The sequence below is a fragment of the Carcharhinus amblyrhynchos genome, unplaced genomic scaffold (genome assembly GCF_965287045.1).
Source record: "Carcharhinus amblyrhynchos unplaced genomic scaffold, sCarAmb.v2.hapA scaffold_37, whole genome shotgun sequence".
NCBI classification, from domain to species: Eukaryota; Metazoa; Chordata; class Chondrichthyes; order Carcharhiniformes; family Carcharhinidae; genus Carcharhinus; species Carcharhinus amblyrhynchos.
Window position 1 is genome coordinate 11,049,036 of NW_027649778.1, and position 24,493 is coordinate 11,073,528.

At 45.7% G+C, this 24,493-nt stretch overlaps 1 protein-coding gene across 1 annotated transcript in view; it reads left to right on the plus strand.

Annotated features, from left to right (window-relative positions):
• The window catches only part of LOC145362165 (sodium/calcium exchanger 3-like), a 258,868-nt gene that overhangs the window by 226,607 nt on the left and 7,768 nt on the right, over positions 1–24,493 (plus strand). The window contains 2 exon segments of the mRNA XM_080218213.1: positions 5,685–5,784; positions 16,142–16,417. Coding sequence (XP_080074339.1) covers positions 5,685–5,784; positions 16,142–16,417 — 376 coding nt within the window.

Here is a 24,493-nt window from a genome sequence, read left to right on the forward strand (position 1 = left end):
CTCAGTCCTAAAAGACTTGCCCCTCATCCTCAAAATATGACCCCTAGTACCCGACTGCCCCCCCCACCATCGGGAACATTCTTTCTGAATTTATCCTGTCTAATCCTGCTAGAATTTTATAAGCTTCTCTGAGATCCGCTCTCATCTTCCAAACTCCAGTGAATACAATCCTAACTGACTTAATCTCTCCTCATATGACAGATTCAACCACCCAATTTGTGTTAGCACCATATCCTTTCTCTTCAAGAATGCATCTCATTGTGTTGAAATCCTTTCGAATTGTTTGCTGCAGTGGCTTTGCAGCCCTTGAAATAAATTGATAATTTTCAGGCTCTTGTAAAGTGTTCTAAGTTTGACATTTTTAATGTCCCCAGTAGCTCACTACCTGAAGGAAGGGGACCTCACTGTTGTAATTGTCCATTTTCTTGGGGTTCCTTGCATTGAATGGCAGCCATTAACAATGATCGCTCAGTGGGTACTCCTATTATTAATTAAATTTCAGTGGCATGTTTAATCGGCAACCAATGAGCCAATTAACTTCATGAAACGCAGGGAAAAATGTCGGCCGGAATTCTCTGGCCGTTCCCGCCGGCACGGGGTGACGTCAATGGAAATTCCCATTGACGGTGGCGGGACTGGAGAATCCTGCCGCTAGCAAACAACACGCCACCTCCTGCCGGTGGCTGGGATTCCGGAGAATCCCATCCGTCATTTTCACAAAGCTAGTCGGTATTAAGGTGCAACTGAGCCAGTAACCTGTGGTGGTTTATGGTCTGCAATGCTTTCCTTTGTCACCAATTCCTGCCTGGTTTACACATTAATAACTGGGAAGATTATTCACACAGTTATTTATTTCCAGCAAATTCTCACCCAGTGTGTTTTTTTTTCCACGGGCTAAATGACAGTAATGAGAAACAAGCCAGAAATGCCAGCATCTGACATTTTACCATTATCACAACCTTTAAGAGCACTTACTGTCTCAATGGGATCCACTTCAAGCAGAATCTCTGCATCTCATCCGATTAACCTTTGGAGTACTTCTTCTGAAAATCACACAAACAGAACTTTCTGTTTTTATTTCAGATCTCCGGCATCCGCTGTATTGTGTTTTGTGCACTGCCACTTTCCTTCCAGGAATGTTAAACATGAAGACATTCTGCTCTTCTCTTCCGTTTGTCTCTTTTGCTTTGTTTCCCCCTTTTGCTCCCCCTGCCTCTCTCCCTTGCTCAACAGCACAAAACCCATCGCACTGTGGGTTAGCACGGCTGCCTCACTGTACCAGGGGTTCAATACCGGCTTCGGGTCACCGTCAGTGTGGAGTTTGCACATTCTCCCCGTGTCTGCGTGGGCTTCCTCCGAGTGCTCTGGTTTCAAAGAACAAAGAAAATTACAGCACGGGAACTGGCCCTCCGAGTCTGCACCGACTATGCTGCCCGACCGAACTAAAACCCCCTACCCTTCTGGGAACCATATCCCTCTCCATCCTATTCACATATTTGTCAAGACATCCCTTAAAAGTCATTATCATATCTCCTTCCACGACCTCCCCAGGCAGCGAGTTCCAGTCACCCACCACTCTCTGTACATAAAACTTGCCTCGTACATCAATAAACTCCTCCATAATATCTCCAAAGATATGCAAGTTATGTTGATTGGTCATGCTATATTGGCCCTTAGTGTTGGGCTGAATGATTAGGGTAAGTAGTGGATTACAGGATTGGGCCTGGGTGGGATTGTTGTCAATTCAGGCTCAATGGGCTGAAAGGCCTCTTCTGGACTATATGGATGCTATCTCTCTGTAGTTATGATGCAGACACATGGGACTCGGAACGTTAACTCTTTCTGCCAGAACTGCTGAGTTTTCCCAGCACTTTCTACTTTGATTACACAGGAAATTTTGTCTACTTTATGGACAAAACACCTCAATCACAACTGGATAGGGGCTGACATTCCATTCACATTGTAAATAATTAAATCATGGCAATGCATATATTGATACTTACAATTCTGGAAAACACATTTTTAATCAACAGCTTGCTGATAGTTATACCAAAGATCCTTTCGATGATTCTCAACACACAACTGGGATAGGTGTTGGAACCTTTGTTAATGAGGTTTCGAATTGTACAAACTGTTATCGATAGTGGCTCAATGTTCATTCAGAGAATTAACTTTACTCAGCTTGCAGGTTGGAAGAGAGGGTGTATTATCCTCTGTGTCCTACTGTTCAGTCCCACCACAAAGACTAGTCAGCAAACTTGTATGTTTGACACTGCATGGGGTTACTCGAAAACTTGCTAGTGCGCGCACAGTTTTAAATTTATTATTGTCACAAGTAGGCTTACAGTAACCCTGCAATGAAGTTACTGTGAAAATTCCCTAGTCACCACACACCGGCACCCGTTCGGGTACGCGTGAGGGAGAATTTAGCACGGCCATAATCAGCTTTCGGACTGTGGGAGGAAACTGGGGTATCCGGAGGAAACCCATGCAGACATGGGGAGAATGTGTAGATTCTGCACAGATAGTGACCCGAGCTGGGAATCAAATCCAGGTCCCTGGCATTGTGAGGCAGCAGAGCTAACCACTGTGCCATCGTGCACTGAAGGCAATCTGCGACAGAAAAATTGGTTGTCCTTATCTAGAATCCACTTAGCTACTTATTGCCAGGAAAGTTAGAGAGGGAGCTTTTAGCTTTGAGAATCCATTCTTTGGTCGCAACCTCCAAAAGCAGAAACAGCATAAGAAATGCAGAGACATCAGCCAGCCCTACATTATTGTGAGTTGGAAACCCAGTGATGAGATGTGTTACTAAACTGACCTTTAGGATAACGCCCTCCGTGGTGTACACCTCTTGTGCAGGCTGCAGACTGTACTCAGTGCAACATTGCCAGCTCCCTGCTAGCAGAGACGCTGGCTGGAAATCTCCTACCTAGCCGGCAGCGGGATTCTCCGCTCCTGCCTCTGTGAACACCAAATTGTCCATTCTCGCTGATAATGAGGCATGCAAGACTGCAGAATTCCAGCTGCTGTCTTTCATACAATCCTACAATGCAAGGCCATTTGGCCCACCGAACACAATCCCACCCAGGCACTATCCCCATAAGCCCATGCATTTACCCTAGCAAGTCCCCCTGACGCTAAGGGGCAATTTAGCATGGCCAGTCCACCTAACCTGCATATCTTTGGACAGTGGGAGGAAACCGGAACACCCAGAAGAAACCTATGCAGACACGGGGGGAACGTGCAAACTCCACACAGCCAGTGACCAAAGCCGGGAATCGAACCCGGGTCTCCAGTACTGTGAGGAAGCAGTGCTAACCACTGTGCCACCATGCCGCCCCATTCACTTGAAATGTCAAAGAGTTTGCTGCGGTGTCCTGGTCAATATTTATCCCTCTGCAGATTATTTGGACATTGTCACACTGCAGGACCTTGCTGTGTTTCCTGTGCCATGGAACATTTAAATATTTCACTTGCTGTACAGAACTTTACAGCATCACAAGGTTGTAAATGATGCTATATAAATGCAAGTTCTTTCAGGCTGCTACTTGTCTTGGTGATAAGGACAGACCCTGAAGTGATATGGTATAGTGAATATGCTCTCTAATTAAAGGCACTAGTTGAAAATGAGAAGGAAATAATTCCCGACATGGGAAGAAAACGTTAGATTTGCACAGGGTCTATTTTTCTCTGGTTGCTAATGTGAGTACACAGAAGTTTTCCAATATTAAACAACTTTTAAACTATAAATGTCAACAGCTGGTAGAGATTTACTTCAGCTAGAAATATTTCAAAAATCTTTACAATTCGATTTTCTCTCACTCGAAAGTATTTTATGAAAATATGCCTTTGTAAAGAAAAATCTATCATCGTTAACTCTGGTGTGATAGATTTTTTTTTGTTTGCAGAATTAAATTAAAACCTGCAGGCAACATTACACCCTCTCTTTCTCCAGTCTAGGATTCATGAGTCTAGCCTTTCTCCATTACCTTTTTCAAGGGGCGACACAGTGGTCAGCACTGCTGCCTCACAGTGCCAGGGACCCAGGTTCGATTCTGGTCTTGGGTCACTGTCTGTTTGAAGTAGCACTTTCTCCTCCATGTCTGTGTGGGTTTTCTCTGGGAGCTCTGGTTTCCTCCCACAATCCAAAGATATGCAGGTTAGATGGATTGGCCAAGCTAAATTGCCCCTTAGTGTCCCAAGATGTGCAGGTTAAGTGATTGGCCATGCTAAATTGGCCCTTAATGTCTCAAGATGTGCAGGTTAGGTGGATTGGCCATGCTAAATTGTCCCCTAGTGTCTCAAGATGTGCGGGTTAGATGGATTGGCCATGCTAAATTGTCCCCTAGTGTCTCAAGATGTGTAGGTTAGGGGATTAGCAGTTAATATGTGGGGTTACAGGGATAAGGCAGGATTTTGGCCTGGGAAAGATGCTCTTTCAGAGAGTGATGCAAACTCGATGGGCTGAATGACATTCTTGTGCACTGTAGAGATTCCATGATAGACTCACACTCTGAGTCAGCAGTTTCAAACCAGAGACTTGAACACATACTTGAGTGACTACTGAGTCTTGGGACTTCAAGATAAACATGACTTAGCGTTACATGGTTACAGTGGAACACTGAATGAGTCTGATAGTCTTACTTCATATATTATCCACTACATGTTGAAATTCTTGGGGAGAAAATTGCAGATAAAGTCACTGTCATCGGTGCAGTTTGGAGCTCACACCTCCTGAGTTGAATGGTTGTGCTCCTTTGGATGTTCTCTCAACATAGCAGCTAGGTTTCCAACCCTAAGTGTTCAGAGGGTAAAAGGACACTTGCCTTTTAGGCCTCCTTGCCTTTACTGCCTGTCCCATTTGGACCCTGAGACCTGAAGTGTTGCAGGTATAAGGGTTTGTTAGTCATTTTCAGCCCCTTGTAGGAAACATCAATGGCCAACAAGCTACACCTTTGATTGATCTCTGTTCCACTCTACCCACTTAGCACTGCTGCTAAGTGACCTAGGTTCAATTCCCGGCTTGGGCCACTGTCTGTCTGTGGAATCTGCGCGTTCTCCCCGTATCTGCATGGGTTTCCTTTGGGTGCTCCGGTTTCCTCCGACGGCCTAAAAATGTGTGGGTTCGGTGGACTGGCTGTGCTAAATTGCCTCTTAGTGTCTAAGATGTGTAGGTTAGGTGGACTGGCCATGGGAAATGTGTGGGGTTACAGGGATAGGCTGGGGAAGAGGGTAACATACTCTGTCAGAGAGTCAGTGCAGACTCAATGGGCCAATTCTGCACTCCCTCATTTCCTCCTCTATGAACGGTATGCTTCGTCTGTATAGTGCGCAAGAAACAATACTTTTCACTGTATGTTAATACATGTGACAATAATAAATCAAATGGTCTCTTCTGTGGGGATTTGATAAAATTCTCACCTCTTTTAATCCCTCCAGCAATGTGTGAATATTTGCTTTTTGAAGGTGTTTACTTGAGTGTTTTTTTAAATCTGGTGGGTTATTCTGCAGGGCTATTTAATTATCAGTCACAAATTTCTCACCAACTGATTTTTAAACGACTGGAAATTTGAGCTCTCCTCATCTATTTCCAGTTCTGTAATTATTGCAGGCTCAGCATTCACTCCGGGTGGAACTGCGATGTCTGAATGCTTTCGTAAATCTGTTTTTCTGATTGGCAGAGTACTGTGGATAAACTGATAAAGAAGACGAACCTGGCACTGGTGATTGGTACACACTCGTGGCGGGAGCAGTTTATGGAAGCCATTACAGTCAGTGCTGGTGAGCTGACATTTTCTCTCTCTCTCTTTGTGTTAAGAGCATTTGTCCATTAGAAATTGTAAACACAAGCATACCTGTGCTGAAACTGTGCTAGCCAAATGAAAAAAATTTTGCGCTGGGCAACTTAATTTGTGTGACCATCATTCTGTAACCCAGCAGCATAAAGCACAATTAAAAACTAACACACTCCACTGGAGCATTTTAATTCACACAGAACACGTGTTTATTTCATTTGGATATGAGTATTTCTAAACCACTCTACACATCTCCCCTTTAAGACGCAACTTCCACCTCTTCGAACACCGATGTTCATCATTATGGAGTCACAGAGGTTTACAGCATGGAAATAGGCCCTTCGGCCCAACTTGTCCATGCCACCTTTTTTTTAAACCCCTAAACTAGTTCCAATTGTCCGCTTCTTACCCATTTACCTCTATACCCATCTTACCCATGTAACAGTCTAAATGCTTTTTAAAAAACAAAATTGTACCCGCCTCTACTGCTATCTCTGACAGCTTGTTCCAGACACTCACCACCCTCTGTGTGAAAAAGTTGCCCCTCTGGACCCTTTTGTATCTCTCCCCTCTCACCTTAAACCTATGCCCTCTAGTTTTAGACTCCCCTAGCTTTGGGAAAAGATGTTGACTATGGAACTGATCTATGCCCATTAATTTATAGACCTCTATAAGATCACCCCTCAGCCTCCTGCGCTCTGGGGGAAGAAAGTCCCAGTCTATCCAGCCTCTCCGTATTAATCCACTAACTCTCTCAATGGCTTTGACCACACTTCCTCACGTCCTGCTGCCTCTGGGGAATCTATTCCATTCTCCCTGTTCCTCCTTTCTCAGTCGCAGCTGTTCTGATGATACAACCCTCTCTACCAGCACTTCCAATAGGCCATTTTTCCTCAACCAAGCATCATAGTTGATAGTGCCTTTGAGTGTGTCAATTCCATTTAGTGCACTTTTGCTCTCACCACAGAGACTCCATCCCAGAACCACGACAGAGTTCGCCTTGTGCTCACCGTCCTCCCCACCCGGCTTCACGTTCCACAGATCATCCTCTGCTAACAGAGGCCGACCCCAGACTCAGCTTCCTCTCCTTCCTTCCAAAAAGTCTGTTCCCTCCTCAACAGCCTGGTCCACTCTTCAACACATTCTCTCCCCTTCCTCACACTTGGCCAGCTCTGTTTCTCTATTCTCACTTATAACCAGCCTCAGACCTGGTCTCCTGCACTGCTGGATGGGAGTCTACGAGTGGATGGAGCTCATTCGCTGCCCATTTGTGCCAGAAAATAGTGAAAGGTGAAGGGAAACATGAACTTCAGGCAAAATAAAGTCTGTGTTGAGGCCTAGGGTGGAGGAGTGGGGGGCAGGAGTGTTAAGACTGGGAGTCAACTGCAGATAGTATGACCACTACAATGTATTTGAGAACCCAATATCCTTTGTTATCTAACAAAGTGGGACCATTGCCTTACAATTGGGAGCTTTGTCTGCTCGCTAGCCCTTCTGACCCTGAGGATGAGGTCCCATGGGGAGCTCCTTACCAGCGTTCTGGATGAGCTTAGCTCATACAGTACAGGCCACCTTGCTTTTTTACTGTCCAGCCACTCATCCTCAGGGTGTCCCAGGATGTTGTAATATCCTTTATGGAATATCAGTATGACATCCAGAAGGGAAATGTGTCATGCGATCCAGTCATAGTTTCACTTTTGCCTTGAGCAGAGCACGCACGCACAGCTCTGACGTGTTCAAGCTTTATACCTAGGTGGCACTGTACTGATGTGCCTAGTAAATGAACCCGCAACGTGTTTATCCAAACCCTTATGGTGCCCGTTGTCTTCTATAACATATTATAGTAAATGTGACAGAGAATAATTGAAGTAAAGAGCACAGATACAATTAGATAGGCAGGTGAAGAATAGAACAAAAACCCAGGTTGATACAGTGGGAGGAGACTATGGAGCTTAAACACTGGTAGCAATGAGCTGAGCTGAACAGCTTGTTTTTGTGCTGTAAGTTCTACTCAGAGTAATGCTACAGACTACCAGCTGGTAAATGATTGCAGCGTGCCCTGGGTCTGCCAACATGCTAAGTTTATTACGTGTCATTTGTGTTTGTGAGGGGTGCCATTGTTATCCTGTGGAGATAGTTTATCATTTGAGCTGCAAACTCGTATATAGGAAAACCGTCTGTAATGCTTGCCTGTGTACCAGTCCCCAGCAACTAGCAATCATTGGCAGGCATCACGCGTAGTCGTTGCATTCAGAATTGATTTTTCAGTGGAGGGAATGCAGTCAGTTTTCCTTGAAGCTTTTATATGTTTCCCTGGTTTCTGGGGAGAAACACCAATGTATACAGCTTTTATATATCGGTTCTGCCCTGTCAAGCAAGAGAATTCTTTCTCTGCCAACCGTACAGCTCTAAGTTCTCCTTTCACATTCTGAGATTATTAATTTTCTACACAAGCACTGATACTCTGCAGAACACCATATGACAGGCATTGTAGTGCCAATGCATTCTCAACATCCAGGGATTCACCACTCCCTCTGTGTTTGCAATCTAGGTTCTGAAGCAGTAATTCAGAATTATTATCAACAGTATCATCCCTTGACATTCAATGGCATTACACTGCTGGACTCCTCACCACCAACATCCTGAGTGCCACTGAATTGACCAGGAACTGAATTATACTAGCCACATAAATACTGTGGTTACCAGAGCACTTAATGTCACTTAAGAAGTTCAACACTGCCCAGGATAGAGCAGCCTGTTCGATTGGCACCTCCTTGCAAATATTCATACCCCCCCCACTGCGCATGGTAGCACTGTGTGCCATCTACGAGACGCACTGCATGAACTCAACAAGGTTCCTTTGGCAGCACCTTCCAAACCCACCACCACTACCATCTAGAAGGACATGGGCAGCAGGCACATGGGAACACCACTACCTGGGGGTTCCCCAAGCTACTCACCATCCTGACTTGGATCTGTATCGCCATGCCTTCATGGTCGCTGGGTCAAAATCTTGGAATCTCTAATAGCACTGTAGGTGTACTTACACCACATGACTGTAGTCATTCAAGAAGGCAGCTCGTCACCACCTTGTCAAGGGCAATTAGGGATGGGCAATACATGCTGACCTAGCAAACGATGCCCGCAAATGAATTTGGCGGCCGAATTCTCGCGGAGTTGTGAGGCTCCGCAGACTTTTAAAATCCCATCTGCACGGGAGCTGGATTCGGAAGTCCTGCCTCCATTTCCAGTCAAAACCTATTTCACTAGCAGGGGAAAGTGGCTGGGTCTTGATTAATATAGACACAAATCGCCAATCTGGTGGTCAATGGTTGAATTGAAATATAACCGGTGACAACTCCGTACTGAATATAATGTGACCAATGGTAACAAGTTGTAAGAGTCAGCTGACCCAGTAAACTATGGAACCAATTACAGAATGATGTGATGATCAGCTGACTCACTATAAATAAGAACCTGCTAGGAATTGTGGGAAACTTGGATTGGCCCTGGGTGAGGCCTCAAGTTTGGAGTAATGAAGTTTCTTTATTAAACCCTTTCTTTGATTTATAAGTTGGAGTAAGTTTTGTTATATTGTCTGCATTTGAAGAGTTCTTTCTGAAGAACCATGAAACAGTCCCCATTTTGGGCTGTTCAATGGCTATACCCATAGTATGAGTCATGAGCTGATGGAATAAATATACACTTGGTCAAAATCTTTAAGATCCTGAGGGGTGTTGACAGGGTGGATTTGGAGAAGATGTTTCCTGTTGTGAGAGAATCTAGAACTAGGGGGGTCACTGTTTAAAAATAAGGGGTTGCTTATTTAAGATGGAGGAGAATATTTTTCTCTCAGAGGATCATGAGTCTCTGGAACTCTCTTCTTCAAAAGGCAGTGAAAACAGAATCTTTGAATATTTTTAAGGCAGATCTAGATAGATTATTGACTAACAAGGGGTGAAAGGTATCGGGGCTAGGGAGGAATGTGGAGTTGAGGTTACAATCAGATCTTGAATGGCAGACCAGGTTCGAGTGGCCTACGACTCCAAATTTATATCTTTGCACATATATACAAGCTCTTAGAATCCCTACGTTGATAGGCACCATTCAGCCAATTGAGTCAGCACCAATTCTTCGAAAGAACATCTTACCTAGGCTCACACTCCCACCCTATGCCTGTAACCATAATCGTGCACATTTACCATGGCCAATCCACCTAATCTGCACATCTTTGGGCTGTGGGAGGAAACTGGAGTACCTGGAGGAAACCCACGCAGACATGGGAAGAATATGCAAACGCCCCAGAGACAGTTACCCGAGGTTGGAATTAAACCCGGGTCCCTGGCCTTGTGAGGCAGCAGTGCTAAGCACTGTGCCACCGTGATGCCTTGAAGATAAGATCTGTACAATGGATATGATCTTAAGTTTTCTAAATCGCCCTATCTTTAATCTTTAAAGAACAAAAGGTTGCAGCTGTCAGTGAGAATTTAAAGAAATACCCTTTGGATTGCTTTGATTGACAGGCCGAGTTCAGAAAAAAAATTAGCCTCTGGTTGTGCAGTTTCAATAGAATTCTTTGTTGACAATTTTATATTCCTTCCAACAATGTGAAAAGGCTAGTATTTCTTGCTGAAAAGTAATTGCTCTTGAGTTGAGTGGGTTGCGAGGCCATTTCAGAGGACAGTTAAAGTCAGCCACACTTCTGTGAGTCTGGTGTAAGAGACCAGATCAAGTAAGAATGGAAGATTTCCTTCTCTAAAGAACATGAGTGAGACAGGTGGGTTTTTACAACAATCAATGGCAATTATCATGATCATGCTTACCGAGACTAGTTTTTATATTCCAGATGTATTAATTGAATTCAAATTCCACCAGCTCACGTTGTGGGATTTGAACCTATTAGCATTAGCCTGAGTCTCTGGATTATTAGTACGGTAATATCACCATCACACCAGCATCTTCCCAAGGGGTATCATTGTATCATTCTGAATGCTTGGCTGAGTTTCAAAGACTACAATTATCTCAGCAGGGGGTTCTAGTTTAAGGAGGCCACTAAGTGATTAGCTGACTTTGATGTGGAGTCTGAGTAGACAATTGTTTGTTTTTGTAAGAGGTTGAACATTTGAAGAGATTTAAAAGCTCTGAATGGTTCTTATGAACAAGAGTTTTTTTGCTATCAAGTGTGTAGGACTAAGAGCTATATTAAATTGTTAGAAGTTTGTTCTTTTCATCTCCACATGGCTCCTGAAGTTCATGGTAGATACTGAGTGAGTGGCTATGGAGTTGACATGGAGGGTATGAGTGGCTATGGAGGTTGGGAAGGGGGTTGTGGATGAGTGGTTATCAGATAGCTGGGTGTTTGAAAAGCCTTGCCAGTTTTAGTCAATGAAGCCAATTTCATCACCAAGGCAACTGCAATTCCAAGGAGTACTTTGTGAAGATCAAATCTAATTAGAATATTAGAACTAAAAGCCTAAACAATGTAACCAAGGGCAAACACCATAGCATCAATAGAAAATTGATTTGGAAATTAAGATTTGTTATGTATACTCAATGTTCTGGGGACCTGGGCTCGAATCCCACCACAGCACCAGGGATCCAGGTTCAATTCCCGTCTATGCGGAGTCTGCATGTTTTCCCCGTGTCTGCGTGGATTTCCTCTGGGTGCTCTGGTTTCCTCCCACAGCCTGAAAGATATGCTGGTTAGATATGCATTGGCCATGCTAAGTTCTCCCTCAGTCACACACCATCCTGACTTGGAAGGGCGGCACAGTGGTTAGCACTGCTGCTTCACAACACCAGGCACCCTGGCTTGATGCCTACCCTTAGGTCATTGTCTGTATGGAGTCTGCACGTTCGCCCCGCGTCTGCGTGGGTTTCCTCTGGGTGCTCCAGTTTCCTCCCACAGTCTAAAAGGCATGCTGGTTAGGTGCACTGACCCAAACAGGCGCTGGAGTGTGGCGACTAGGGGAATTTCACAGTAACTTCATTGCAGTGTTAATGTAAGCCTACTTGTGATACTAATAAAATAAAAAAAGGCACTAAAATTTTCATAGTAGACCATCCATGCATCATATAATGGACAAATGGTCTGCAGCACCATTGATGGGAGAGGAGGCTACTATTGTGTGAAACTAGCTTAGGGAGACACAACTGACTGCAGACAAATGAAAGGAGAGCATGTTATTGAAAGGTCTTTCAGCCAGCCAATGCTATCGTACCTTTTTTGTTAATTTGAGTGAATGCCTGCAGAACCTGAACTGAAACAGCTAGATTTTTCTTGGCAAACAGTATCCCACAAGGTGTCTTTGAGACAACGAGTTCATTTCTTTCTCACAGAACAAAATATACTCTGTGGCTTTCTTCCAAGTTCAGGAATTCTCTATCCTCAAATGACGTTGGAATGAGAATGTGGTAGTTCAATGGGATGGGCTGAACTCCACGCATAAGTTTCAGTTTATTAAGTTAATTTTGTGAGCAGGCTGACATTAACGCTGCAATGAAGTTAGTGAAAAATTCCCCTAGTTGCCACATTCCGGCGCCTGTTCAGATACACGGAGGGAGAATTTAGCCTGGTCAGTGCAGGTAACCAACACGTCTTTCGCACTGTCGGAGCACTCGGAGGAAACCCACGCAGACCCGGGGAGAATGTGCGAACTCCGCACAGACAGTGACCCAAGCCGGGAATTGAACCTGGGTCGCTGGCTGTGTGAGGCAGTAGTGCTAACCCACTGTGCCACCGTGCTGCCCACTGTGATATTAGGGAAGTTCATATGAGCTTGTAAATTAGGACCAGGAGTAAAGCCCCTCAGTAAGGTCACGGCTGTAATCTCAACCCCACATTCCTGCCTGCCCCGATAACCTTTTACCCCTCCTCGTTAATCCAGAGTCTATCTAGCTCTGCCTTAAAAATATTCAGATTCTGCTTCCTCTGCCTTTTGAAGAAAAGTTCTAAAGACCCTCTGAGAGAAAGAAATTCCACTCAACTCTGTCTTAAATGGGCAACTCCTTATTTTTAAACAGTGATCACCCTCCCCCACGTCCCCCCCCCATACTCAATTCTGCCTCAAGAGGAATCATTTTCTTCACAGCCACCCTGACAAGACCCCTCAGGATCTTATTTGTGAAACATCATTTTGTTGAGCAGTTAAGTTTTACATTTTAAGTTAATAAATCTTGGCGTTCCAGCTTTCAGCTATTGTTTTAATTTGTATTTTTAACAAACCCAATTCACGGATTGTAGCCTAAGGCTTCGACTCTGGCAGAGCGATTATCTGTTCTCTGAGCTCTTAAGAGGACACAGAAGGATTTACAGAATCATTTCCAACGAGCAAGTTTACAGTAGCGACCCTGGGGAATGTTAGTTTATCAGTTATTCTACGTTTAAGGTCACAATGTGGTTCTTGGGAAGTGGAGGAAGCTCGAGTGTCTTTTGCGAATCTCAGCACATGCCAAAATTCTTTACAGCCGGTGAAGTGCTCTTGAATTGTAGTCACTTTGATCATGAACACAAGGAAGCTATTTGGTAACCACTGAATAAGCTTATTCATCGCTGAAAAAAGACAAAGAGAAAGATAAAAGGGGCGGCATGGTGGCACAATGGTTAGCACTGCTGCCTCACAGTGCCAGGGACCCCGGGTTCGATTCCCAGCACGGGTCACTCTCTGTTTGGAGTCTGCACATTCTCCCCGTGTCTGTGTGGGTTACCGCCGGGAACTCCACTTTCCTCCCACAGTCTGAAAGACACGGTGGTTAGGTGCATTGGCCGTGCTAAATTCTCCCTCAGTGTACCCGAACAGGCGCTGAAGTGTGGCAACTAGGGGATTTTCACAGTGCAGTGTTAACGTAAGCCTACATGTGACACTAATAAATAAACGAACTAAACAAAAACTAAATAAACTAAACAATTTGTTCAAATTGTGCTCATCAGAACAATCTCAAGAATATCAGTGCAAGGGAAATAACAACTTAATACTTGTTATTTCCCCTGACATAATGTCCTTTTTTTGAGCGATTCTCAATTGTTATGCTTAACAAATGACTAAACACATAGGGGGCGATTCTACAAGAAACATTCTACGGGTGGGATTTTACAGCCTTGCTCGGGTGAGATCGGAAATCCCCATATGAAGTCAACAGAGATTTCCGTCGTCGGACCCTCGCCCTCGCTGATTCCGTGGCGGGCTAGGTGGTAGAGTTCAGGCCAATGTGTCAAGCTAGTGTGAAAATGGGAGAGTTTCAGATCCACTTTTGGGCTAGTCTTTACTCCTGATCTTATGCACTTAGTGTATATAAACTAGGCTGGACTGTTTCCAGCCATTAGAGACAGTGAGCAGGGCTTAACTCACCAGCCAGCTTGCTTTAGCAGTAGAGGGAGCTATAACGCACGTGCAGACCTCTGTGGCATGGTCTGGTGAAGAGAGGTGGGGGCTGCTGGAGAGAGTAGAAGAGTATGGCTACTTAAATATGGCACCTTGACTTTTGAACCCACTAGCCCCTGGCAGGAGAACGTTTCAAGTGGCGGCATGCCAGGTGATTTAGAGGGAAACTCTGTGCACAATTAATGAGGCTCCAAGTGCAGAATCTGGCGCAGAATCCTGCCTTTCTGGCCAGCGGGAAAGATGGTGCTGGAGCTGCCCACTTAATCTCAAAACAGGAGAATTCCAAGATAGCAATGAGCCACATAAAGAGATATCACACCATGTAACCAGAGGACTGGTCAAAGAGTCAGCTTTTAAGATGTGTCTTGGGAGAGACCGCCAGCTAGTAGGGAGGTTATTCCAGTACTTGGGGCCTAGGTCACCATTAGTGCAGCAATTAAAATTGAGGATGCACCACAGGGCAATATTAGGGGAATGCAGATGTCTCAGAGGTTTGTGGGGTCGGAGGAGATTAGAACATAAGGAGCAGGCCATTTAGCCCTTTCAGCCTGCCCCACCATTCAATAAGATCATGGCTGATCCGGAGTGGATCAGTTCCACTTTCCCGCTTTGTCCCCATAACCCTTAATTCCCCTGTCTATCAGAAACCTATCTACCCGTGACTTAATATATTCAGCGAGGTAGCCTCCACCACTTCAACGCGCAGAGAATTCCAGAGATTCACCACACTTTGAGTGAAGAAGTTCCTCCTCAACTCTGATCTAAACTGCACCCCCCCCCCCTTATTTTGAGGCTGTGCCCTCTAGTCCTGCTGTCCTTTCTGAGCGGGAAGAATCTCTCTACCTCTACCCTATCCATCCCCTTCATTATCTTATACGTCGCTATAAGATTACTGAGATCGGGAGGGGTGAGACCATGAAAAAACTTGAAATCAAGGACAAGAATTCGACATGTTAGTTGACCAAGAGTCAGAACAGATCAGCGACACTGGTGGTAGGGGAATGGGACCAGATGTGACGGGAGCAGATGTTTGGGCGACCTCAAGTGGCGTGACCTTAGGGTCAAATGCAACGCATGCATTGCGAGCACTGAGGCCGGCACAGTGGTTAGCACTGCTGCCTCACAGCGCCAAGGACCCGGGTTCGATTCCCGGCTCGAGTCACTGTATGTATGGAGTTTGCATGTTCTCCCCGTGTCTGCATGGGTTTCCAGTTACGTGCTGGAAAGGTGTATTGGCTATGCTAAATTCTCCCTCTGTGTACCCGAACAGGCACCGGCATGTGGCTGACTAGGGGAATTTTCACAATAACCTCATTGCAGTGTTAATGTAAGCTCACTTGTGACTATTAAATAAACGTTATAAACTTTAAACTTTAGATAAAATCCAGGTTCAAAGGAGGCATTCGCTGTGTCGAATATGGGAGGGGCAACATTCCTGAACATTGGATTCTTGAGGCTGAGGCTGGGAATGACAGGATCCCAGTTGAGGCTGGGACTGAGAATGACAAGAATGATGTGGAGATGCTGGTGTTGGACTGGGGTAAACACACTAAGAAGTCCCACAACACCAGGTTAAAGTCCAACAGGTTTATTTGGTAGTAAACGCCACTAGCTTTCGGAGCTCTGCTCCTTTGTCAGGTGAGTTCTAATGAACTCCCCACTCACCTGACAAAGGAGCAGAGCTCTGAAAGCTAGTGGCGTTTACTACCAAATAAACCTGTTGGACTGTAACCTGGTGTTGTGGGACTTCTTACAATGACCAGAATGGCAGAGCCTGCTCTGTTTAAGATTTATGCACCATCACTGTTTATGATTTCTTGCGTGTTCTTGGTTTTCCCATCAAAGCTATCTCAAAGAGAATTCAAAAAGCCCCAAGCTTTACTCCTTCGAGTGGTGGGTAGATGTATTGTATGCTTTGAGCCTGGACACCGTTCTGAAACGTGGTTTATTTTCTTTTGACAGGTGATGGTGAAGATGAAGATGATACCCGGGAGGAAAAGCTGCCTTCTTGCTTCGATTATGTTATGCATTTCTTGACGGTTTTCTGGAAAGTTCTCTTTGCCTTTGTTCCTCCCACCGAGTACGGGAATGGCTGGGCCTGTTTTGTCATCTGCATGACTGTGATAGGTTTACTCACAGCTTTCATCAATGATCTGGCTTCACATTTTGGCTGCACGGTGGGGCTGAAGGATTCTGTTACCGCTGTGGTTTTTGTGGCTCTTGGCACTTCCATACCAGGTAATGAACAGAATGGCGGCAGCAGGGACAAACATAGCCGCAGTGAGTGTCACGAGTGAAGACACACACACGCGTAGATAGATAGACAGACACACACACCCATACACACAGATAGACACAGACACACATACACACATATAGATATACACAGACAGACAGACACACACACACACACACACACAGATAGACACAGACAAACATACACACAGACAGACACACACACACAGATAGACACAGACACACATACACACATATAGATATACACAGACAGACTCTCACACACACACACACACACACACACACACACAGATAGACACAGACAAACATACACACAGACAGACACACACACAGATAGACACAGACACACATACACACATATAGATATACACAGACAGACTGACACACACACACACACACACACACACACAGACCCACACACACAGATAGACACAGACAAACATACACACAGGCAGACACGCGGACACACACACACACACACACACACACAGGCGGACACACACAGATACACACACACATCTCAAAAGAAGTGAGGTAGGAATTCACCTTCTAAAATGGGAGTTGTTGCACGGACTGCCATTATACATGCTGCGTAATTATTATTTTATTAGTAGTCACAAGTAAGGCTTACATTAACACTGCAACGAAGTTACTGTGAAATTCCCATAGTCGCCATACTCTGGTGCCTGTTCGGGTACAGTGAGGGAGAATTTAGCACGGCCAATGCACCTAACCGACATGTCTTTCAGACTGTGGGAGGAAATCGGAGCACCTGGAGGAAACCCAAGCAGACATGGGAAGAACGTGCAAACTCGACACAGACAGTGACCCAAGCCGGGAATCGAACCTGGGTCCCAGGCACTGTGAGGCAGCAGTGCTAACCACTGTGCCACTCATGCTTAATTAGTTCAGTTATCTATGGAGTAATACCAATGCACAAGGCAGCTCTGATCATACTGAACCTCACCTCCAAAGGCCTTAAGTCACCATTTTAAATTTGATACAAGTTAAACTAGGAAAGGAATTTCATATGTTAACACGTTCAGGGTGAATATCACATTATTTCAACTGTTTACAATTTAGTTTTATTGGGGATCACAATATCAATTTGAATGAATTACATTTTACTGCTGGAAAAAGAGACATGCTATCAAAACTTTCCATCTCGCACTCATCAGGCCAGTTACTCAAAACAGACCAACATTTAAAGGGAACAACAATGCATACTGCATGAGAAGAGAGTGCTGATTGGTTGGCAAGTGGACTGTGATTGGTAGAGACGTTGCCTACCCACTTTGAATTTGAAACAAAGAGCGCAATTCTCCTGTTTGCCCGCTAAGTGCCACCATTGGGAAAATCAGAGTGTTTTCCCTGGCGTTAGCAGCACTTGTGAGGTGGGATTCACCCACCTGTTTGACGCAAATTTATGCATCATCGAAAATGCGCCAGCCGGACCTGCTTTTCAGAGATTGGGTGCCATTTTTAAAGAGTGCCTCGATCTCACCATTCAGAGACAGGCCTCCATTGCCTCCTACCCTGTCCTAGCACCTCCCCTCTCCCCAAACAATGGAAAATGTGAGCCCCCCCTCCCCTCCCGCCAGCCCTCAGCTGACCAGGGTAGCACCTCAAACCCTCAGCGGGTCACATCACACCTCCCGCACCCGCTCCCCTCCTGCCCTTCACACCAGCCACGTACTCCTCCCCACCCACCCCCCCTCCCCGCCCAATCAGAAAAAGATTCTGATATTGGGTCTGCTCGGGCCCTGCCCTCTCATGACCTCCCCTCCAGGTTCCACCCATTGACTGTGCCAACTTTGCCCTGGCACTGACATGCTGATCTGCCACATTGGACTCCAAGGAGGGGGGGCGGGGGCACCAAGGAGGTAAGTGCTCTGCCCAAGCGCCAAGGATGACAGATTTCCTTTTCTAAAGGACAGTGAATCAGGTGGAATTTTACAACAATTGGCAACTGCATTGTACTGAGACCAGACTGGTACCCCAAATTCATTAACTGAATATAAATTCCACTGGAATATAAATTCCAGTGGTAGCCTGGGCCACTGATGACTTTACTGCTATCCCATCATCCCTCCTAAACAATCCTGCACACACAGGTTGTGCACCAGTGTCATTAGCCACGTTGTTAGCCGAGAGATCTTGTTATTGGGCGGCACGGTAGCACAGTGGTTAGCACTGCTGCTTCACAGCTCCAGGGACTCGGGTTTGATTCCTGGCTTGGGTCACTATGTGGAGTTTGCACATTCTCCCCGTGTCTGCGTGGGTTTCCTCCGGGTGCTCCAGTTTCCTCCCACAGCCCAAAGATGTGCGGGTTAGGTCGATTGGCCTTGCTAAATTGACCGTAGATGCATAGGTTAGAGAGGATTAACGGGTAAAATACATAGCGACTGGGGGTAGGGCATAGGTGGGATTGTGGTTGGTGCAGACTCGACGGGCCAAAGGGCCTCCCTCTGTACTGTAGGGTTTCTATGATGATTTCTATGATTAAGCCTTTGAGATGCCCTGATGGAACAGTGGACTGCTGCAGAATAAAGCCGTATTTGCTGCCAGCATAACTGGCATTAAGTTGCATGATTTGGTGCTTAGGTTTGCACACAGCAGCTGCACACTGAGTGAGCGGAATCCCTTTTGGTTCTGGTACATTACATTGTCACATTTAGAAGCTGCAAAATGATGTGCCTGCAGTCAATGACACAGTGGGGAGCTTGCAATCCTAGTAATGCTGCACTCTCTCTCTCTGGTTGTTTCTTTTTGACAAGAGAGGGGATAAAATGTAGTTAACGTTTGAGACGCCAGCCTTTGTGCCCTTCCTTGTACACCAGTAAATGATAAATTGTAGGATGCTGCAAATATCACCAGCCTCAGCATGGATGAAGCCAGGTATTCATTGCTGCAATCACTTTTACAGCCACCTGACAGCAGGGTTCTTGCCCTGCATTGAGGGAGCTGCCACAACAGCAGGTGGTGTGTCCAATAAGGCGTGCTTACAAAAACATACTGAGGTTCACATACAAAGATTGCTCCCAGAATGGGCAGCACAATGTTAGAACGGCTGCAACACAGAACCAGAGACCCGAGTTCGATTCCCGGCTTAGGTCACTGTGTGTGGAGTTTGCACATTCTCCCTGTGTCTGCGTGGGTTTCCTCCAGGTGCTCCGGTTTTCTCCCACAGTCCAAAGACGTGCAGGTTAGGTGGATTGGCCATGCTAAATTGTCCCTTAGTGATCCAAGATGTGCAGGTTAGGTGGATTGGCCATGCTAAATTGTCCCTTAGTGATCCAAGATGTGCAGGTTAGGTGGATTGGCCATGCTAAATTGTCCCTTATTGATCCAAGATATGCAGGTTAGGTGGATTGGCCATGCTAAATTGTCCCTTATTGATCCAAGATATGCAGGTTAGGTGGATTGGCCATGCTAAATTGCTCCTTTGAGTCCCCAGATGTGTAGGTTAGGTAAATGTGTGGGATTACAGGAATAGGGCAGGGTGTGGTCCTGAGTAAGATGCTTTGTCAGACTGAGTTGGTGCAGACTTGATGGGCTGAATGGCCTCCATCTGTACTGTAGAGATTCTGACATCCTGGGTTAATCTGGCTTTTTGCTGAGAACGCATTTCCTGCTCCTCCTCCTCCCTCTTCCTTGGCTTCCAAGTTCTATTGTATTCCAAGGGGCATGTCTACTTGTGCACACATATCTCGGGTGCAGCTGGTTTGTGCAGAAGCCTTGAAGTCAGTAAAACGTCCTTCAGTGTCCGACACCACTTCTTGTAGACCTTTATGGCTTTAAAATAGCAAACACTTGTAGAATTGTAGCAGCAGCCAGCGAGAAACTACACGGCGGCACAGTGGTTAGCACTGCTGCCTCACAGCGCGAGGGACCCAGGTTCGATTCTGGCCTTGGGTCACTGCCTGTGTAGAGTCTGCGTGGGTTTCCTCTGGGTGCTCCGGTTTCCTCTCTCAGTCCGAAAGACGTGCTGGTTAGGCGGATTGGCCATGCTAAATTCTCCCTCAATGTACCTGAATGGGCGGCAGAGTGTGGCGACTGGGAGATTTTCACAGTAACTTCATTGCAGTGTTAATGTAAGCCTACTTGTGACACTAATTAGTTAAAAAAAACAAGTTTCAACCTGCTACCAAACAAATAATCAGTTATACGAGGTTACGATAATTAGTTGTAGTGTTGAACTTCAAAATGGTATTGCTAGTGTCACATAAGTAAAGTTTATTTATTAGTCACAGATAAGGCTTACATTAACACTGCAATGAAGTTACTGTGAAATCCCCCTAGTCGCCACACTCCTGTTCGGGTACACTGAGGGAGAATTTAGCACGGCCAATGCACCTAACCAGCACATCTTTGGACTGTGGGAGGAATCCAGAGCGCCTGGAGGAAACCCACATAGACATGGGAGGAATGTACAGACTCTGCACAGACAGTGACCCAAGGCCAGAACCAAACCTGGGTCCCTGATGCCGTGAGGCAGCAGCACTAACCACCGTGCCACGTACACACTGATTGACAATATGATTTTAAAAAATTCATTTCTAGAATTTTTTTAAAATTCGTTTTACAGGATGTGGGCATTGCTGGCTGGTTCAGCATGTATTGCCAGTCCTTAGTTACCTTTGAGAAGGTGGTGGTGAGCTGCCTTCTTGAGCCGCTGAAGTCACTGATGTGTAGGAACACCCACAGTACTGTTATGGAGGGAATTCTAGGATTTTGATCCTAGGAGCGGCCGATATATTTCCAAGTCAGGATGGTGTGTGGCTTGGAGGGGAACCTCCAGGCAATGGCCCTAGCCCTTCTGGATGGGAGTGGTTGTGGGTTTGGAAGGTGCTGCCGAAGGAACCTTGGTGAGTTTTTGCAGCGTATCTTGTAGACGGTACATATAGCTGCCACCGTGTGTTGGTGGTGGAGGGAGTGAATGTTTGTGGAAGGGTTTGTAATCGAGTCTTGTCCTGGCTGGTGTTGAGCTTATTGAGTGGAGTTGAGCTTATTGAGTGGTATTGGAGCTGGACTGATCCAGGCAAGTGGAGAGTATTCCATCACACTTCTGACTTGGGCCGTGTAGATGGTGGACAGAACTTAGCGAGTCAGGAGGCGAGTTACTCGCCAAGCAGAATTCTGAGCCTCTGACCTGCTCTGATAGCCACACTGTACAGCTGGTCCAGTTCAGCTTCTGGTAACCTGCAGAATATGGGCGTTACTGGTTAGGCCAGTTTATTAAGCACCCTTGAGGAGGAGGTGGCGAGCCAGCTTCTTGAACTGTTGCAGTTCCTGTGGTGTAGATACACACACAGACTTGCCTGCCCTGTTTTGTTTCCTGCACCGTTCACTGCAATGTGAGCTAAGGTCCTCACCAAGAAGGCAATTTTCCAAAAAAGCATCCCTGCCAGCCACAGGGCATTGTTTTGAAGCTCTTTGCAGACTCAGAGCATGGAAGAAACAAGCGCTGACAAGCCTAATGTCTTGTCCAAGTTGTCAACACAAACTTGAACGTTGATGTTGTATTGTGATTGCCTGTCATTGATGACTTGGCAGGTCAAATGGAGATGTTTGTGACAGAGGGATACTTGAAGACTTGCCTCCAGCGGGGAAGTAGAACTGAAGCCAGCTGTTTTCTGTCATGTTGGAGTCATTGCCAGCTCACACAAAGCCATGTCTCTCTCCAAAGAGGCTGCCGTTGGAAACATGCATTGTCCACTAGGAATACAGTACAGCTTATTCCTACAACTTTAGGTTGGCAGTGCAAAATAGCAGGCCATTTTAATCATTACAAGGGAATAAGGAGAACTTGCAAACTGCTGTCATCCTTCTTCAAATAGTGACCACTTTATATATTGTACATAAATCGGGGGAGGCGATGGCCTAGTGGTATTATCGCTAGACTATTAATCCAGAAACTCAGCTAATGTCCTGGGGACCCCAGTTCGAATTCCGCCAAAGCTGATGGTGGAATTAAGAATCTATTAATGACCATGAAACCATTGTCAGTAAAACCCATCTGGTTCACCCAGACAAACCTCGTGATCCTTCGATCAAATCTCTTCCCCGTGGAGAACATTCCCCGACTTTGTCCAATCTCTCCACATCACTGAGGTTTCTCCATCCTAGGAAATCTGCCGTCCTTACCCCGGTCTGGCCGACATCTGACTCCAGACCCACAGCAATGTGGTTGACTCTCAACTGCCCTCCAAGGGCAAAAAAAGGTTACCAGAGCAAGAGTATAGTTTGAGAGAAGGATGGTCACGTTTATTGTATGACCTAAGAACAGAGACTTAATTGGCCTACGAAGAGACTAAATAGACTGGGTCTGTACTCGTTGAGTTTAGAAGGCTGAGGGGGGATCTTATAGAGACGTATAAGATAATGAAGGGGATGGATAGGATAGAGGTAGAGAGATTCTAGCCACTTAGAAAGGATAGCAGGACTAGAGGGCACAGCCTCAAGATAAGGGGGGGAGCAGTTTAGATCAGAGTTGAGGAGGAACTTCTTCACTCAAAGGGTGGATAGGTTTCTGATAGACAGGGGAATTAAGGGTTATGGGGAGAAAGCGGGAAAGTGGAACTGATCCACTTCAGATCAGCCATGACCTTATTGAATGGCGGGGCAGGCTCGAAGGGCTAGATGCTCCTATTTCTTATGTTCTTAAGTACGTACTGTCACAAAGAGCTTAAATGTTGAAGGCATGAAGTCTGTGTTAATAATGACCACAAAGGCAGTCAGCAGCCTCAGGAACACTACAAGACTCAACAGGAAGCTGCAACAAATCTGTTCTGTTGAACATTGTAAGACATATGTGTCACTAACTTCTATGGCAATTCTTTCATTGTCCCCTTCCATCTTCCATATCACTTCTGCTCCTTCAACAGTACCAGTGGTAAGCGGTGATGTCACTAATTACGCAGGGCACAGCAATAAGTTTGGATTCTCTGTCATTGATATTGTGTAGGCCTCTTCAATTGTCCAAAGGTCTAAAACAGTGACCCTGATGTTTACTGGGTGATTGACAGCGGGGTAGGAGCACTGGACTCGAAACACAGAAACATAGCTTTCTAAGAAGTCCCACTGAAACTAACTACAGATATTTTTAAACAATCTCTGGAGACTTCCCATCATCAGCCAGCTTGATTGACAAGCTAAAGTTTTAAGATAATTTATTATTATCACAAGTAGGCTTACATTAACGCTGCAATGAAGTTACTGTGAAAATCCCCTAGTCGCCACACTCTGGCACCTGTTTGGGTACACTGAGGGAGAATTTAGCACGGCCAATGCACCTAACCAGACGTCTTTCGAATGGGAATTTGGTAGGTATCATAGAAACCCAACAGTCCAGACAGAGGCTATTTGGCCCGTCGAGCCTGCACCGATAACACTCCCACCCAAGCTCTAACCCCATAGCCCCATGTATTGACCCTGCTAATCCCCCTGACACTAAGGGGCAATTCAGCATGGTCAATCCCCCTAACCTGCACATTTTTTGGACTGTGGGAGGAAAGTGGAGCACTTGGAGGAAACCCACGCAGACACAGGGAGAACATGCAAACTCCACACAGACACTGACCCAACCTGGGAATCGAACCAAGGTCCCTGGTGCTGTGAGGCAGCAGTTCTGGCTGTTGTGCCACCCTGAAAGATTAGTGGACCCTCTCAAGGTCTCGCATAATACAGGGCTTCACCTGGTTGGCTAATTACCAATCCCCAGAGAGCTCATATTCAATGAGCGCAACTGGGAGGTCAGTTAGTCAAGTCTTGGGGGTTATCGCAGGGATGTATGACCAGTATTAAGAACACTGCCTTTTGAGTGGGTCACACTTACCAGCATTCTATAGCACCCGGATGCATGCCTGAGAGGCAATTGACTCAGAGACAGGATGGACAGTGTGAAGTTCTATTGTCTGTCTCCAACAGGCCGAAAACTTCAGCCCCTGGGTGGATTTTAGCTGCAGCAGGGGTAGAACGTGTGACCTATTCACCAAACAGAAAGATAATTCAATAGGCTCTCTCAACTGATGTAAGACAACTAGGTGAAAAAGGGAA